The sequence below is a fragment of the Aethalodelphis obliquidens genome, unplaced genomic scaffold (genome assembly GCF_003676395.1).
Source record: "Aethalodelphis obliquidens isolate GAN/ISIS:26980383/991018 unplaced genomic scaffold, ASM367639v1 scaffold28, whole genome shotgun sequence".
Taxonomy (NCBI): Eukaryota; Metazoa; Chordata; class Mammalia; order Artiodactyla; family Delphinidae; genus Aethalodelphis; species Aethalodelphis obliquidens.
The window spans coordinates 16521531-16536389 of NW_020837972.1; the positions used below are offsets into that span (position 1 = coordinate 16521531).

Below are 14859 nucleotides of genomic sequence, written 5' to 3' on the forward strand. Positions count from 1 at the left end.
GTCCCCCCAAATTTATATGTTGAACTTCTAACCCCCAGTAACTCAGTAAGTAACCGTATTTGGAGATAAAGTCTTTAAAGAGGTAATTAAAATGAGGTCTTTAGGGTAGCCCCTAATCCAGTAAGACTGGTGTTCTCATAAGAAGAGGAGATTAGGGCTTCCCTGGTGGCACAGTGGTTGAGAGTCCGCCTGCCTATGCAGGGGACACGGGTTCGTGCCCCGGTCCGGGAAGATCCCACATGCCGCAGAGCAGCTGGGCCTGTGTGAGCCATGGCCGCTGAGCCTGCGTGTCCGGAGCCTGTGCTCCGCAGCGGGAGAGGCCACAACAGTGAGAGGCCCACATACCGAAAAAAAAAAAAAAGAAGAGGAGATTAGACACAGATACAAACAGAGGGAACACCATGGGAAGACACAAGAAGACAGCCATCTATAAGCCAAGGAGAGAGACCTTCAAAGAAACTTAACCCTGCTGACACCTTGATCTTGGACTTCCAGCTCCAGAATTATGAGAAAAAATTTTTCTGTTGTTTAAGTCATCCATTCTGTGGTACTTTGTTATGTTTTGCCCTAGCAAACTGATACACCTTACAAACAATAAGAGACAATCTTTACCATAAACAAAACAAAAAGACAACCTGCAGACTGGGAGAAAATATTCACAAACGATGAGACCAGCAAGGGCTTTATTTCCAAAATATACAAACAATTCATACAACTCAATATCAAAACAAACAAACAAACAAACCAAAGAAAAACAATCAAAAAATGGGCAGAAGGGCTTCCCTGGTGGCGCAGTGGTTGAGAGTCCGCCTGCTGATGCAGGGGGCACGGGTTTGTGGCCCGGTCTGGGAAGATCCCACATGCCGCGGAGCGGCTGGGCCCGTGAGCCATGGCCGCTGAGCCTACGCGTCCGGAGCCTGTGCTCCGCAACGGGAGAGGCCACAACAGTGAGAGGCCCGCATACTGCAAAAAAAGAATGGCCAGAATCGAAAAGTCTATAAATAATAAATGCTGGAGAGGGTGTGCAGAAAAGGGAACCCTCCTACACCATTGGTAGGAATGTAAATTGGTGTAGTCACTGTGGAGAACAATATGGAGGTTCCTTAAAATACTAAAAATAGGAACTTCCCTGGTGGCTCAGTGGTTAAGAATCCACCTGCCAATGCGGGGGACACGGTTTCAATCCCTGGTCCGGGAGGACCGCACATGCCGCGGAGCAACTAAGCCCATGTGCCACAACTACTGAGCCTGTGCTCTAGAGCCCGGGAGCCACGACTACTGAGCCCATATGCCACAGCTACTGAAGACTGCATACCTATAGCCCGTGCTCCGGAACAAAAGAAGCCACCTCAATGAGAAGCCCGTGCACCACAATGAAGAGTAGCCCCCACTCCCTGCAACTATTGAGAAAGCCCGCACGCAACAAAGACCCAATGCAGCCAATTTATTTATTTATTTATTTATTTTAAAAAAGAGAAAAATCTTAAAAAAAAAAAGGGACTTCCCTGGTGGCACAGTGGTTAAGAATCCGCCTGCCAATGCAGGGGACACGGGTTTGAGCCCTGGTCCAGGAAGATCCCACATGCCGTGGAGCAACAAGCCTGTGCACCACAACTACTGAGCCTGTGCTCTAGAGCCCACGAGCCACAACTACTGAGTCCACGTGCTGCAACTACTGAAGCCCACGTGCTCTAGAGCCCATGCTCTGCAACAAGAGAAGTCACTGGAATGAGAAGCCCGTGCACCGCAACGAAGAGTAGCCCCGCTTGCTGAAACTAGAGAAAGCCCACGCGCATCAACGAAGACCTAACACAGCCAAAAAATAAATTAATTTAAAAAAAAACCAAACACTAAAAATAGAGTTACCATATGATCCAGCAATCCCACTCCTAGGCATATATCCCAAAAGACAGAAAGCTCTATTTAGAAAAGATACATGTACCCCAATGTTCACAGGAGCACTATTTACAATAGCCAAGACATGGAAATAACCTCAGGGTCCATCAGCTAATGAATGGATAAAAATGTGGGGTGTGTGTGTGTGTGTGTGTGTGTGTGTGTGTTATATATATATAATATATACGCACACACAACGGAATATTACTCAGCCATTAAAAAGAATGAAATAATGCCATTTGCAGCAACATGGATGGACCTAGAAATTATTATAGTAAGTGAAGTAAGTCAAAGACAAATATTATATTATATCAATTATACATGGAATCTTAAAAAAATGATACAAATGAACTTATTTACAAAACAGAAACAGACTCACAGACATAGAAGACAATCTTATGCTTATCAAAGGGTAATGTGGGGGAAGGGATAAATTAGGAATTTGGGATTAATAGATACACAGTACTATATATAAAATAAATAAGAACCCACTGTATAGCACAGGGAACTATACTCAATATCTTATAATAGCCTATAATGGAAAAGAATCTGATACACACACACACACACACACACACACACACACAGGTATAACTGAATCACTTTGCTGTACACATGAAACTAACACAACGTAAATCAACTATACTTCAATAAAAAATTTTTTTTTAAATAAGAAACAACCTCTAAAATAATGAAGAAAAGACTTGATCAAACATTTCATAAAAGAAGATATCCAGGGGCTTCCCTGGTGGCGCAGTGGTTCAGAGTCCGCCTGCCGATGCAGGGGACACGGGTTCGTGCCCCGGTCCAGGAAGATCCCACATGCCGCGGAGCGGCTGGGCCCGTGAGCCATGGCCGCTGAGCCTGTGCGTCCGGAGCCTGTGCTCCGCAATGGGAGAGGCCACGACAGTGAGAGGCCCGCGTTAAAAAAAAAAAAAGAAGATATCCAAATAGCAAATAAACATATGAAATGGAGGTCAATTTCGTCAATCATTAGAAAAATGACAAGCGAAACACAGTGAAATAGAACTATACTCCCATCAGCATGGAGGCATGACTACAATGAACATGATGAACACACCAACTCTGGGTAAGGATATGGTGCAATCAGAACCAGAACAATCCGCTGGACAATTACTTGACAGGATCTACTAAAACTGAACATATACGTAAATTCTGACCCAAGCAATTCTGCTCTTAAGTATATGCCCAACAGAAATGCATCTATTTGTTCACCAATCATGCCTAGAATGTTCATAGCAGCACTATGCATACAACCTTAAACTGGCAGTTACCCAAGTACCCACTAATAGAATGAATAAATCAATTGTGAAATAATCACATAATGGAAAACTATATAGCAATGAAAATAAATCATCTACAACTGCACACAACAATATGGATGAATCTCGTAAACACAAGGTTGAGTGGTAAAACGCCAAAACCAAAAGAGGACAGACACCCTGTATGATTCCACTAACACAAAGTATGAAAACAGGCAAAATTCATCCACACTATTAGAAGAAGCCAGGACAACAGTGGAGGGAGTGACTGGATGGGAATTCAAGGGGGGTTTGACCCTGGGCTTCCAATTACCCTGGTGTGTTCAATTTGTTAAAATTATACAAATTTTCACAACAGGATTACTATATGTGCACTTTTCTATATGCATATTAGACTTCAAGAAAAAAGCTTTCATTTTAAGCGCACAGTGCCACCACTTTTTGTTTTGGTTCTTTAGAGATGAGGAGCTAAAAACAGAGGCTAGGTGTCGGTCTTCCAGCAGACAGATAAACAGGGCTGACAGAAAAAAGCCCAATTTTAGGAGATTAGAGAAGAGTCTGCCCTAATAGCTGGCTGTGCACCACCCGCTTCTCAGACAGTCGCCTCCCAAGATACAGGGCCTGGGGAGGGGACAAGAGGCTAGAAGACAGGCTGAGATCCCCCACTAACTACGAGGGATGGTGCAGCCTCCCCCATACTCTGCCATCCACAGCAGAACTTTCATTTGTGGGAATTCCCTGGTGGTCTAGTGGTTAGGACTCCACGCTCTCACTGCCGAGGGCATGGGTTCAATCCCTGGTCGGGGAACTAAGATTCCGCAAGACATGTGGCATGGCGAAAAACAAAAAAGAAATCCCATTTGTGTTAGGGACATGGTTACGTCACCCAGCAACCCTGGGGAGTCACTCCTTCCCCACTCTCAGTCCACATGGTTCAGCTAGGCTGGGTGTGGGATTTTGCTCCCCATTTTAGCTGCCATGTGGAGAGAAACTTGCCGGAGAATGAAGCAGAAAGAGGAAGCCAAAAAAAGGGAAGCAAAAATGAAAAGTAGGAGCCAAGATCTTGAGATCTTCTTGGCACACCTGGATCTAGGAATGCCTAAGGTCACATCCTGAACCTATTACGTAAACCGCTGAATTCTGTTTTGCTTAGGACAGATTGAGTTACATTTGTCACTTATGTCACTATGACAAATCTTCCCCTTCACCACTCTCCAGAAGCCTGTGTGCACTCTCAGTGGGAATAATCCTACCCGCTGCTAACTGCCATTACAGGCATCCCTCACGGTGCTATACCTTTACAAAGCACGAAAATTCACCAATCCGTTCGATCATTACAGAAATGCCAAGAGACATAGGCTGCAGGTATTACTACTATTCCCACTTTTTGGGCGGATTTTTTGGCTGCATTGTGCGATATGCGGGATCTTAGTTCCCCGACCAGGGATTGAACCCATGCCCCCTGCACTGGGAGCAAGGAGTCTTAACCACTGGACCACCAGGGAAGTCTCACTATTCCCGCTTTCTTTGCCATCCTAGACTTTTCTGAGAGCCGGCAAGGACGTCAGGACCATCTAATTGAATCCTCTCGCTCTCACAATGAGAAGAATGAGGCTCAAGGAAAGAGGCAGCCTGGATACAACCAGAGAATAACAAAACTACAAAGGGCTTGAAAATTCTTCAAAAGCGTGAGGGCAACATTACTGAGACTGTGATGTTCCCTGATCCCCAGATTTGAGAATCTGGCTTTAATCCTTGTCCATAAAGAGAACTTCATCGGATCCACATTCTGCCATTAGAATAATAATGGGGACCATTTCGTCATCCGCCATAATGCTAAGCATTCATTCATTCTCTTACAGGATCCTTCTTTGAGGCAGGTTCTGCTCTTAGCTCCATTTTGCAGCTGAGGAGTAGCTTGCCCCAAATCACTCAGCCAAGTAGCAGAGCTGAGTCCCAACAACAAAGGCTGGGGGTGGGTTGAGGCACCAGAGAGAGTCACCTGTGCCAAGATTTGATTTACGGGGTCCATCACCCCATCTTCTGCTCACTGCTGGAAGGCTGCCTCCTTCTGTTCTGATGTCCACTTCCTTCAGCATTTCTAGAATCCAGCTTAAAAAAAAAAAATCTATCTCCTGAGCAAGCCCTCACCAGTTAACTGAGATCCTTCTGTCAACAGCAGCACCTCCTTATAGCCAACTGGTCCTCCTTCTTCTTTTTCTTTTTTTCCGCCACATGTCATGTGGGATCTTAGTTCCCCAAACCAGGGATGGAACCCGCGCCCGTTGCAGTGGAAGTGCTGAGTCTTAATCACTGGACCGCCAAGGAAGTCCCTGGTTCTCCCTTCTGAGTTAACACATCTCTGGGTCAATATTCAGGCTGGGGACTTCCCTGGTGGTGCAGTGGTTAAGAATCCACCTGCCAATGCAGGGGACATGGGTTCGAGCCCTGGTCCGGGAAGATCCCACATGCCGCGGAGCAACTGAGTCCATGCACCACAACTACTGAGCCTGCGCGCTAGAGCCCGCGAGCCACAACTACTGAGCCCGTGCACCACAACTACTGAAGCCCGCATGCCTAGAGTCCGTGCTCCGCAACAAGAGAAGCCACTGCAATGAGAAGCCCATGCACCGCAACGAAGAGTAGCCCCCACTCGCGGCAACAAGAGAAAGCCGCGGGCAGCAACAAAGACCCAACACAGCCAAAAATTAATTAATTAATTTTAAAAATAATAATAATAATTCAGGCTGGATCTCTGCACACCCACTGGTCAGCTGCCTTCATTCTCCATACAACCACAAGAGTCAGCTTTTATAGAGCTTAAATCAGATCACATTACTTCACACCCACCAGGATGGCTAGCATCAAAAAGAGAGAAAAAAATAAATAAATAAAATAAAATAAAATTTAAAAAAAGACAGGGCTTCCCTGGTGGCGCAGTGGTTGGGAGTCCGCCTGCCGATGCAGGGGACACGGGTTCGGGCCCCGGTCCGGGAGGATTCCACATGCCGCGGAGTGGCTGGGCCCGTGAGCCATGGCCGCTAAGCCTGCACGTCCGGAGCCTGTGCTCCGCAACGTGAGAGGCCACAACAGTGAGAGGCCTGCGTACCGCAAAAAAAAAAACAACAAAAAAAAGACAGACAGACACACACACACACACACACACACAAGACAGACAATAACAAGTGTGGGTAAAGATGTAGAGAAATTAGAACCCTCGTATGTTGCTAATGGGAATTTAAAATGGCGCAGCTACTTTGGTAACTGTCAGAGGAGATTAAATGTAGTTACCCTATAACCCAACAATTCCCTTCCTACGTATATACCCCAAAGAAGTGAATATGTATGTTCACACTAAAACTTGTACATGAATAGTCATAGCAGCATTATTCATAATACCCAAGAAGTAGAAACAACTAAAATGTACATCAACAGACGAATGAGTAAACAAAACGTGGTCTATCCATATAATGGGATACTGTTCGGCCTTAAAAAGTAATAAAGTACTGAGACTTGTTACAACATAGATGAACCTCGAAAACATGAGGCCAAGTGAAAGAAGCCACACACAAAGGACCACATATTATGATTCCACTTTTATGGAAAATCCAGAAGAGACAAACCCACAGAGGCAAAAAGCAGACTGGCTGTCAGGGGATGGAAGGAGAGGGGAATTGGGAGGTACAAGGCTCACTTTGGGGGTGATGAAAATGTTCTGGAATTAGTTCGTGGTAATGGTTGCACAACATTGTGAATATATTAGGAACCACTGGGGAATTCCCTGGCGGTCCAGTGGTTAGGACTCAGCACTTTCACTGCTGTGGCCCAGGTTCAATCCCTGGTCAGGGAACTAAGGTCCTGCAAGCCATGCAACGTGGCCAAAAAGAAAAAAAGAACCACTGAATTGCACACTTTAAAATGGTTAGATGGTGAATTTTATGGTATATGAATTCTATCTCAATTTAAAAAATATTTTTAATTCCCCCCCCCCAAGAAAATAATCAGATCACAAAGCTACCCACCTCACCACACTTTAAAACTCCCCAGTGGCCTCCCATCACCCAAGCAGTTAAACCCAAATTCCCCACCAGGGCCTAGAAGGTCCTATGTGGGCCTGGCCCTGCAACTTCTCCCACTTCTCCTACTACTTCCCCCCCCCATTCCTTCCACCCTTTGCCCTTGTTCATTCCTCCATCTGGAATGTTCTTTCCCACAGCTGGCTTCTCATCAGTCAGGTCTCTGTCCAAACGTCCTCATCACCTCCACCCAGAGGCCCTCCCTGACCACCCCCCACCTAAAACAAAACACAGCTCCAGCAAGCTCCACCCCATTACCCTGCTTTACTTCTTCATATCCCTTATCACCCTCTGAAAAGACGTAAATTTTTTTTAAACTATTTATTTCTTTGTTGCCTGTCACTCCAACCAAGAGGGCAGGGATCTTGTCTGTCCTGCTCACAGCTGTGAATTAGCCTACCACGTAGGAGCTACTTGAGAAACACTTCTGGAAAGAATGGATGTATTGACCAACTTCCTGTAAAATCTGAAAGGCAGCCCACTACCTGGTCAGGAGTCCGGGGCACTCAGTGAGTCCAGCCGAGCTCTGCAGGTGCTCAGCGCCAAGCCCTGCCCTAGACCTGTCTGGAACCCTGAAGCAGCAGGAAGAATGATCCCTCCCCTTGAAAGTTCTGAAAGTCTTTTAGGGGTCACACAGCACCCAGTGTTTACCCAGCAACCCACAAACAAATGCAAAGGAGAGAGCTAAGATTGCCTTGATGACACCGAAGCTGGAGGCTAGGGTCCAAATCAGCCTCATACAACTGCACTGGCAAACACCCTCTAAAACAGCTTCTTACGGCTTTGCAATCTGACCCGTTCTCCAGAATGAGATGGTTGCAGCTCACACCTGCTCCTGCCTCCTCGCATGGGGACTTTCTTTGCAGAGGCAGTTAAATATCTAAAGAGGCAGGTGGTACAAGCCTCGTCCCCTGCCACTACCACGGCCCCGCAATTCAGCATCTCTGGGCCACGCACACACACAGCAACTTACCCACTAGGAGTTTGACATCTCGGACTGTGAAATCAGGGTCAGGCATCCTCGAAAAAGAGGAACACAGACATTTCATGAGAAGAAATAACAGGGTTAGACCCAACAATGGGGGCAGAGGGAGGCCATTTTTCCAAGAGAGTTGCCTGGTTCTCATGCTGGGAGTCCAAAATGGGATAACTCAGCGGGAGGGTCACCCCCCAAACCGGTCAGCAGCTTCCTCACCTCAACGGCAAACCAGACCCTCACTCTCCCTGACACCTGAACTCAGCACAGCTACAGAGAAGAGGATGGACATCCACCGTCCCCCTGCCACATGTCCGGGGAAGACTGAAGTGTGCCACCAGAGTTGGGCATTCAAACGCTTGCTTTCTTTTAGGGTGGGTAGCCCTCTCTGTGGCTCCTCTTCTAGAAAATACTCTCCATAAGGAGTTGTATGGAGGGTGGGAGGGACCCCTTTTAAGTTTAGAGGAAAAAAAAAATATCGCACCAATTCCAGGGATTTGGTGACACTGGCTATGATGACTGTGATGAGGTTCACTATTAATTAATAGTGATGCCAAAGGTTTAATTTCTGTTGGTAGGAATGACTGGCAGTAGTTGCTGTGGAGGGAGGGAGGCTGTGATGAAGCCCTTAGCTTCCTCCCCCACCCCTGCCCAAGGGGTGGAAACCTGTTCTTCCAGCCAGCCTCCGGATGGAAGCTCTGAAGAGAATGTAAACCAGACAAGACACCACGGGAGGCAGGTGCTGGGGCCCAAGCCGAAAGGGGAGACGAGGGCCTAGCATCCTAGGAAACACACCCTCCACAGAAAAGGGCCAGTTTCCCACATAGTGCAAGTCTGAGTAGAAAATATGCATGTAGGCGTCCTGCCTCTGGGCCCAGAAGCTGGCCAATCCCTTTGCAGCTAAGGCCCTGCCTCAGTTTCCTGATTCAGGGGGAGGACACAATTCTCTTCAGGAAGTCACTGTGTGTAATTGGGGTGGGTCGGGGGAAAAAAGTCCACGCTGTTTAAGTACCCTGTGACCTCTCCATCCAAATTCTCTGAAAATCCAGACTCATCTTTAAAGAGTTTTTCCCCTCTGTCAGGCCTTGAACAAGGAGATACAATCCCCAAATAATGAAGAAAAATCCTTCTCAGTGATGAGAGGTAAAGAAAAGGGTGGAAGAAATCCATCCCAAGCTACAAACTGTGTTAGGGAAAGAGACAGGGGAAGAAGCAATTGGTTTCAGCAACTTACTTAATTCCCAGGCCATCCTTTTCTCGAAATATCAGGGGAACTCTGAGAGCTTCTCTCTGCACGTACTCATAGTTGAAATCTGTTTGGAGATTGGAATTAAAACAGGTTGGTTAAGTCATGAAGGAGCAAATGAACCATGATCCATTGGTTAGGGGAAGAAAAACGATGGAGGAAGGGGCAGGGGTTATACTAGATGCAGACACCAGCCCAAAGGGCAAGAGCTCCCTAGAAAATGACAAGGAAATGGATTAGGCAAAGCCCAAGAGAAGCCATGCCAACTATCAGCTCCTCTGCCTACTCAGTCACTGCCTGCATGCCCCACGGGTCAGAACTTGTCAATGAACAGCCCAAGGCTAGAGAGAACTGGGGAGGGAGCCTCATGAAAGAGCCCCACACAGCCCAGTTATCACTGCAAGAGAGGGACGGATGGAGAAACACATCCCAAGCTGAGCTCAGAAAGTAAAGGAACTGCAAAATTGAAGAATGCCACCTGGGAGGATCTGAAGCCCCAGAGAGGAGGCTGGGAGGAGGGTTCTCATTGTAGCCGAGCATCAGGGAAGATCTTATTGTAATATCCTGCATGGTGAAGGGGAGGGGGGAAAAGCCGGTTTCCCTGGAAACTGTGTATCTGGTGCCAAAATAACTAGAGAACTGGGCACAGCTTTGCTGCCTTAATAGTGAAATTCTGCTGCAGCCATCAGAACACTTGCTTCAGCTGGATAACCAAGAGGCATGCTCCCCAGGTGAAGACTGTGTGAAGGGGACATAGTGAGGCCTGAAGAAAACTCACCGCGTAGTTTTCCTGTCTGACTGACGCTTGTCTAGTGTAGACCCCCAACATCCTTATCCAAAGCCCTAGAGCACGAAGGAAGCCTTAGCTTCCATCCTCCTGAGTTCCAAAAGTAGGGGATCTGACCCAACCATATCCCTAAATATGGAGGTGAGGGAGGCGGAGATAAATCCTCATATCCCCAAATCCTCAGGTAACTGAAGCAATTCACAAAGGCACAAGCCCTCCCTGGCCAGTCAGAAGGGAGATAGAGGAGATCCCAGGCCACTGAAGCCCCTGCCCCAGGGAACAGTTCACTAGGGCAGCTTGGGGGAGTGGGGGTAGGGAGAGGCCAAGGCAACTCTGCTCAGAGGAGAGAGAACAAAACCAGAGCCGGGGAAAGTCCTGACCTTAGCAGCTCAGATCCCCAGGAGCTCCCAGTGAATGGGGATTCCTAAGGATTTAAAGGCAGAGAAGTTTAAGAAGCTTCTATTTTGAATCCAGGCTAAGGGCTCCTTCTGTTTCTCAGCTCCTCCCTCGAGTTTTGGGGCAAGATCTGAATTAACAACCAAAAACCCTAGAGCCCTCTCTCTTGAAAGGAGCCTGGACAGCAGATTTAAGGGCTCTCCCTCGCTGGAAACCCCCAGCCCACCCCATACACACACACCCAGAGTCCACCCCCAGGGTCAGCTTCAACTTCCTCAAATGAGCCTGAGAAAACACTGAGATCCTGGGCAGAGAATTCCTCACCAATGACCAGGAAGAGTTGCATACTGCTTTCTCCTCCGATCCGCCAAACAACTCAAGAAAAATGGGGAAGGAGAGGAATTAAAACCCCATTTGTGCTAAGGAAATTTAAATGTAGTTGAGACTAGACCCCTGAACTGTCTGGCCTCTGGGTGCAAGGCTCTCTTAAGACCTGGCAGGCTGGAAGAAATTTCTTCTTCCCTCCTCGCACAACTACCCCCTACCACCGAAGCCCGGCACTCCAGGAAGCAATGGGCACAAAAGAGAAACTTCAAAAATGCAAAGCTAGGCGGTCTCTCCTAGGAGCTAACCCCATAGCCCTAGCCACTCAACCGGAACCTGGAGGCGGGAGGCCTTCCCAGTTATCAGCTCACTGAGGGATGGGAGGGTTTTCCAAGGGGGAAGGGGATAAACAAAATGGGAACAGAGTAATGTAAAGGAAACCCAAATGTCTGAGGGGCAAAAATGAACTTACAAACCCCAGAAGGGCATAGGGAGATGCCTAAGTAGGCAGGGCAAATCCAAAACCCCAATCCCACAGGCCAAACCGGGGGCCTTGCAGGCCTTAGACCCAAGCCAGACAGAGCATAAACTCAAAGTCTGGAAGACACTCCCAGACACTTTGCTAGTACCAGGGTCAGGGAGGTAGGCCCTGAAGGTCTCAGGCTAGGGTGACATTCCCAAACCCCAGAGGCTTCTCCAACTTCTGCTCTAAACTGGCAGGGCCCACAAGAGGGACAGAGCTCTCAAGGCCTCAGCCCTGGGAAGAGACCCTGTTTCCCAGGGGGGGTGCCCCAACTCTTCACCTCAAACTGCCAGGGGGCAGCCTGAAGCCTGATGGGGCGATAACCCCCTTACCCACAGTCCCCACTTCAAGCATCAGGGATGCAGGGCTAGAGACCTCAGGCTTAAGCGGGATCCAGCCAACACCTCCGGGTCACCCACCCTGCTCCAATCTAGCAGGGCTCACAAGGTGATGGAGCTCAGCAGACCCCAGGCCTGAGGAGGTGTCACTAAGTGACCGGGGGCGTCCCCAGCGCCAGGTCCTAACTGGCAGGGCCCGAAATGTCACGGGGTTTGAGAGACTACAGGCCTGGGGGTCCCCCACCCCAATACCCCTGGGGTGCCCCAGCCCTGCTCCAGCCCATCGGCTGCACCTCGTGCAGCGCAAGGAGCTGGGCCGGCTCCGGGAGGGGTAGAACGCGGCGCACCCGCCCTCCATCTGTCTGCCCGTCGGTCCCCAGGTCCCTCAGTCCGCCAGCCCCCTGGCTCTACCCACCCTGGGGCTGGTGGTGGGCGCGGGCCGGGCCTAGGCCCACGCCCGGCCCCGGTTCCCGCCTGCCCTCCTCCCTCGCCACCCAGCCCACCCCACCCCCCCAGTGCTCGGCCTCGTTTCGTCACCGGATCCCCTGGAATGGGGGACGCGGGCGCGAAATACGAACCCAGCCACCGGCAGCTCCCTCCCCACGTGCGCTCGGGCCGCGCCGCGGAGGACTGCCCGAGGAGGGGGCGCCTCACCTTTGCCCTCCATGGCGTGCACGAAGTCCCCCTGGTACAGCTGGCTGCGCAGCTTCTCCTCCAGGCTGAAGCCGCGGACGCTGACGATCTCCTCCACGTCCGACAAGTCCTCGTTCTCGTCGTATCTCTGGCGGTCAATCGGGCGCTGCAGGGACCCAAACCAGAGAGCCCGGGACATTACTGGGGGAAGTGGGGGTCGCCTCTCACCCTGGGCCCAGCTCGAACAGGTGCAGGAGCCGCGCGCCCCCTGCACCCCACCACTGCGACCGGAGCAACTTTGCGCAAAAGCCAAAGATGCTGAAAATGGGCATAATGAGAGGGGCCAGCGCCCCCAGGGTCAAGCTGCGCCCTAAACAGGGCACTCCCCTCCTGCATCTTTGGAGGCCATGGAAGGGATATCTGGGGGAGTCTCCCTTGCCCCCCACCCCCGAGAGGTGTTAGGTTTTGCCCACTCGGCCGGGAGCCTGGTTATGTAACCCGCGAGGGGGGCTCGGCGCACGGGCTGGCGGGGCATTTGTAGGCCCCGGGAGGAGCCGCCGCAGCGCCCGGCTCGGCGCTAACAGCAGCCCTGGCGGCCGCAGCGGCAGAGCCGGGAAGCCGGAACCGGGGGCCGGCGGCATTTCTAAGACTGGAGCCGCCCCCGAGCTACGGGGGAAGCTGGAAAGCTGAAATGGAAGGGCTGAGACCCCAGCCGCCCCCGCCGACCGACCGCCAGTGCAAGAAGAAGAGATGGGAGGGGGGGTTCGGGGCTTGGGAGGGGGAGAGGCAGACGGCCCGCCACAAAGCTCCCATCGGAGACCCCAAAACGCACCAGCAGCTGTCTCATCTCCCCACAAGCGCGCGCGCACACTCACTTCCTAAGGAGAATCCCCCGCCACTCCCCGCATCCCCTGCCTCCTCCCTCCACCGCCGAGCGCCCAGCCCCGCAGCCCCCCAGATTCCGGGCGAACCCGAGCCCGCTGAGCCCCCCCTCCACGCCTTTCCCCGCTACCACCTCCCCACTTAAGTGTCTGAGACTCTGAGCCTCACAAGGGACTGGAGGAGTAAGCTGCTTGCTTCCTTTTGCATGCAATTTATTATATTTTTTTCCGGTCCTCTTGCAAAATACAGAAAAGGAAAGAAAAGGCAGCAAGAAACAACAACAAAAAAAATAGATCTATCATATACCAGATACAGATTTGGAAAAAAAAAAAAAAAGCTACACACCAATCTTCTTCCAGAGTCTTTCTCTGCCTCCATTTTTTTAGGAGAGTTCACCAATTAATTGTCAACACTCCTGCCCCCTGCATTTTGGCGGAGGGGGGAAGGAGGGAAGACCAAAGAAAACAAACCAAAAAATAAATAAATAAAGCTAGCCAGAGCCGAGATCTACAAAGTTTTGCACCAACACTTAAGCAGATCCGTTTGCAAAGTCCTAGGAAACCATTTTCAGCAGTTGTGGGGGGAGGCGTCGACGTCATAATCCCCGGAACGTAAACATTGTTGCCGATCGCGCTCCGAGCCCGCGGCCCGGCTTGGGGGGGGGCACTCGGCCCGGGATGGGGGTGGGCGGGGGCGGTGGCCTGAGGAGGTGTGGGGCGGGGAGGGCGCCCGGGAGGCACCGGGCGCCGTTAGCGCCCTGGCATCGCTGTTTTGTTGTTGGGTCACGAGTGCGCCTCTGCACGCAGGCGCCGCCGCCGCCCGGGAGTTGTGTGCAGAGCTGACTTTTGGAAGGGCTGAGTTGCAGGCGGCGGGCGCATCCCGGAGATGGCGGGGCAGGGAGGAAGGGAAGGAGGGAGGGGGGGGGGAGGGAGGTGCAGATTTGCACGGCTGGCCTCAGCGGGAGGCGCGGAAATGCAAGCCGAGCATGCTGGAGTGAAAGCCCCCGGGGCCTGGCACCCCCCAAAAACGACCTCCCACCTCAATCCCTGCCCCCATTGCCCACGGCCCCCACGGGCTACCCCTCTTCCTCTTCCTTCACTCACCCCACCTCGTTACCTACTTGGCCGACCCAAATTCAAAACATTTTGTGTATATATAATTTTTTTTCTTTTCTACTACGTCTTTTTTTGGGGGATCCTCTCTAGATCCCCATAAGCGGACCTGCCATACGGAGGAGGCATTTGGGGGCTCAGGAAGAAATTAGCGCAGCTCCATACCTGTACGGACTGCATAGCTTTTAAACTCCTGGACTCAAAGATAAGGATCCACATACACACAGGTACAGGAAATACAGCCAGACCAAAGCCTTTTAAGACCCGAGCTGACCGGAAGACGTTGCCTTTCATTCATTCACTCTGCCCGCGTCTGTGGAGTCCTTTACTAGGCGACAAACCCTGCAAGAGAAGTTGGACATTTTTTAAAGGTCCCTGCGCTCGCCA

The 14859-nt window shown here is 50.6% G+C and overlaps 1 protein-coding gene and 1 non-coding gene across 9 annotated transcripts in view; one reads left to right on the forward strand and one right to left on the reverse strand.

Annotated features, from left to right (window-relative positions):
- The window catches only part of KDM2B (lysine demethylase 2B), a 123255-nt gene extending 108420 nt beyond the window's left edge, over window positions 1–14835 (reverse strand). For 2 of the 8 annotated variants that reach the window (XM_027124827.1, XM_027124828.1), the window contains exons 1-4: window positions 14638–14833; window positions 12500–12644; window positions 9466–9544; window positions 8229–8275 (exon numbers count right to left, since the gene is read on the reverse strand). In XM_027124827.1, the coding sequence (XP_026980628.1) occupies window positions 8229–8275; window positions 9466–9544; window positions 12500–12644; window positions 14638–14766 (400 nt within the window). In that variant the 5' untranslated portion in view covers window positions 14767–14833. Of the gene's footprint in view, window positions 1–8228; window positions 8276–9465; window positions 9545–12499; window positions 12645–13705; window positions 14075–14637 lie in introns of those variants that run through there. The other 6 variants (XM_027124834.1, XM_027124833.1, XM_027124831.1 and 3 more) reach the window with 5 other exon arrangements.
- Window positions 6958–7029, forward strand: TRNAE-UUC (transfer RNA glutamic acid (anticodon UUC)). The gene has a single exon. It is a non-coding gene; the product is annotated as a tRNA-Glu (tRNA).
- Window positions 14836–14859: the final 24 nt, after the last annotated feature.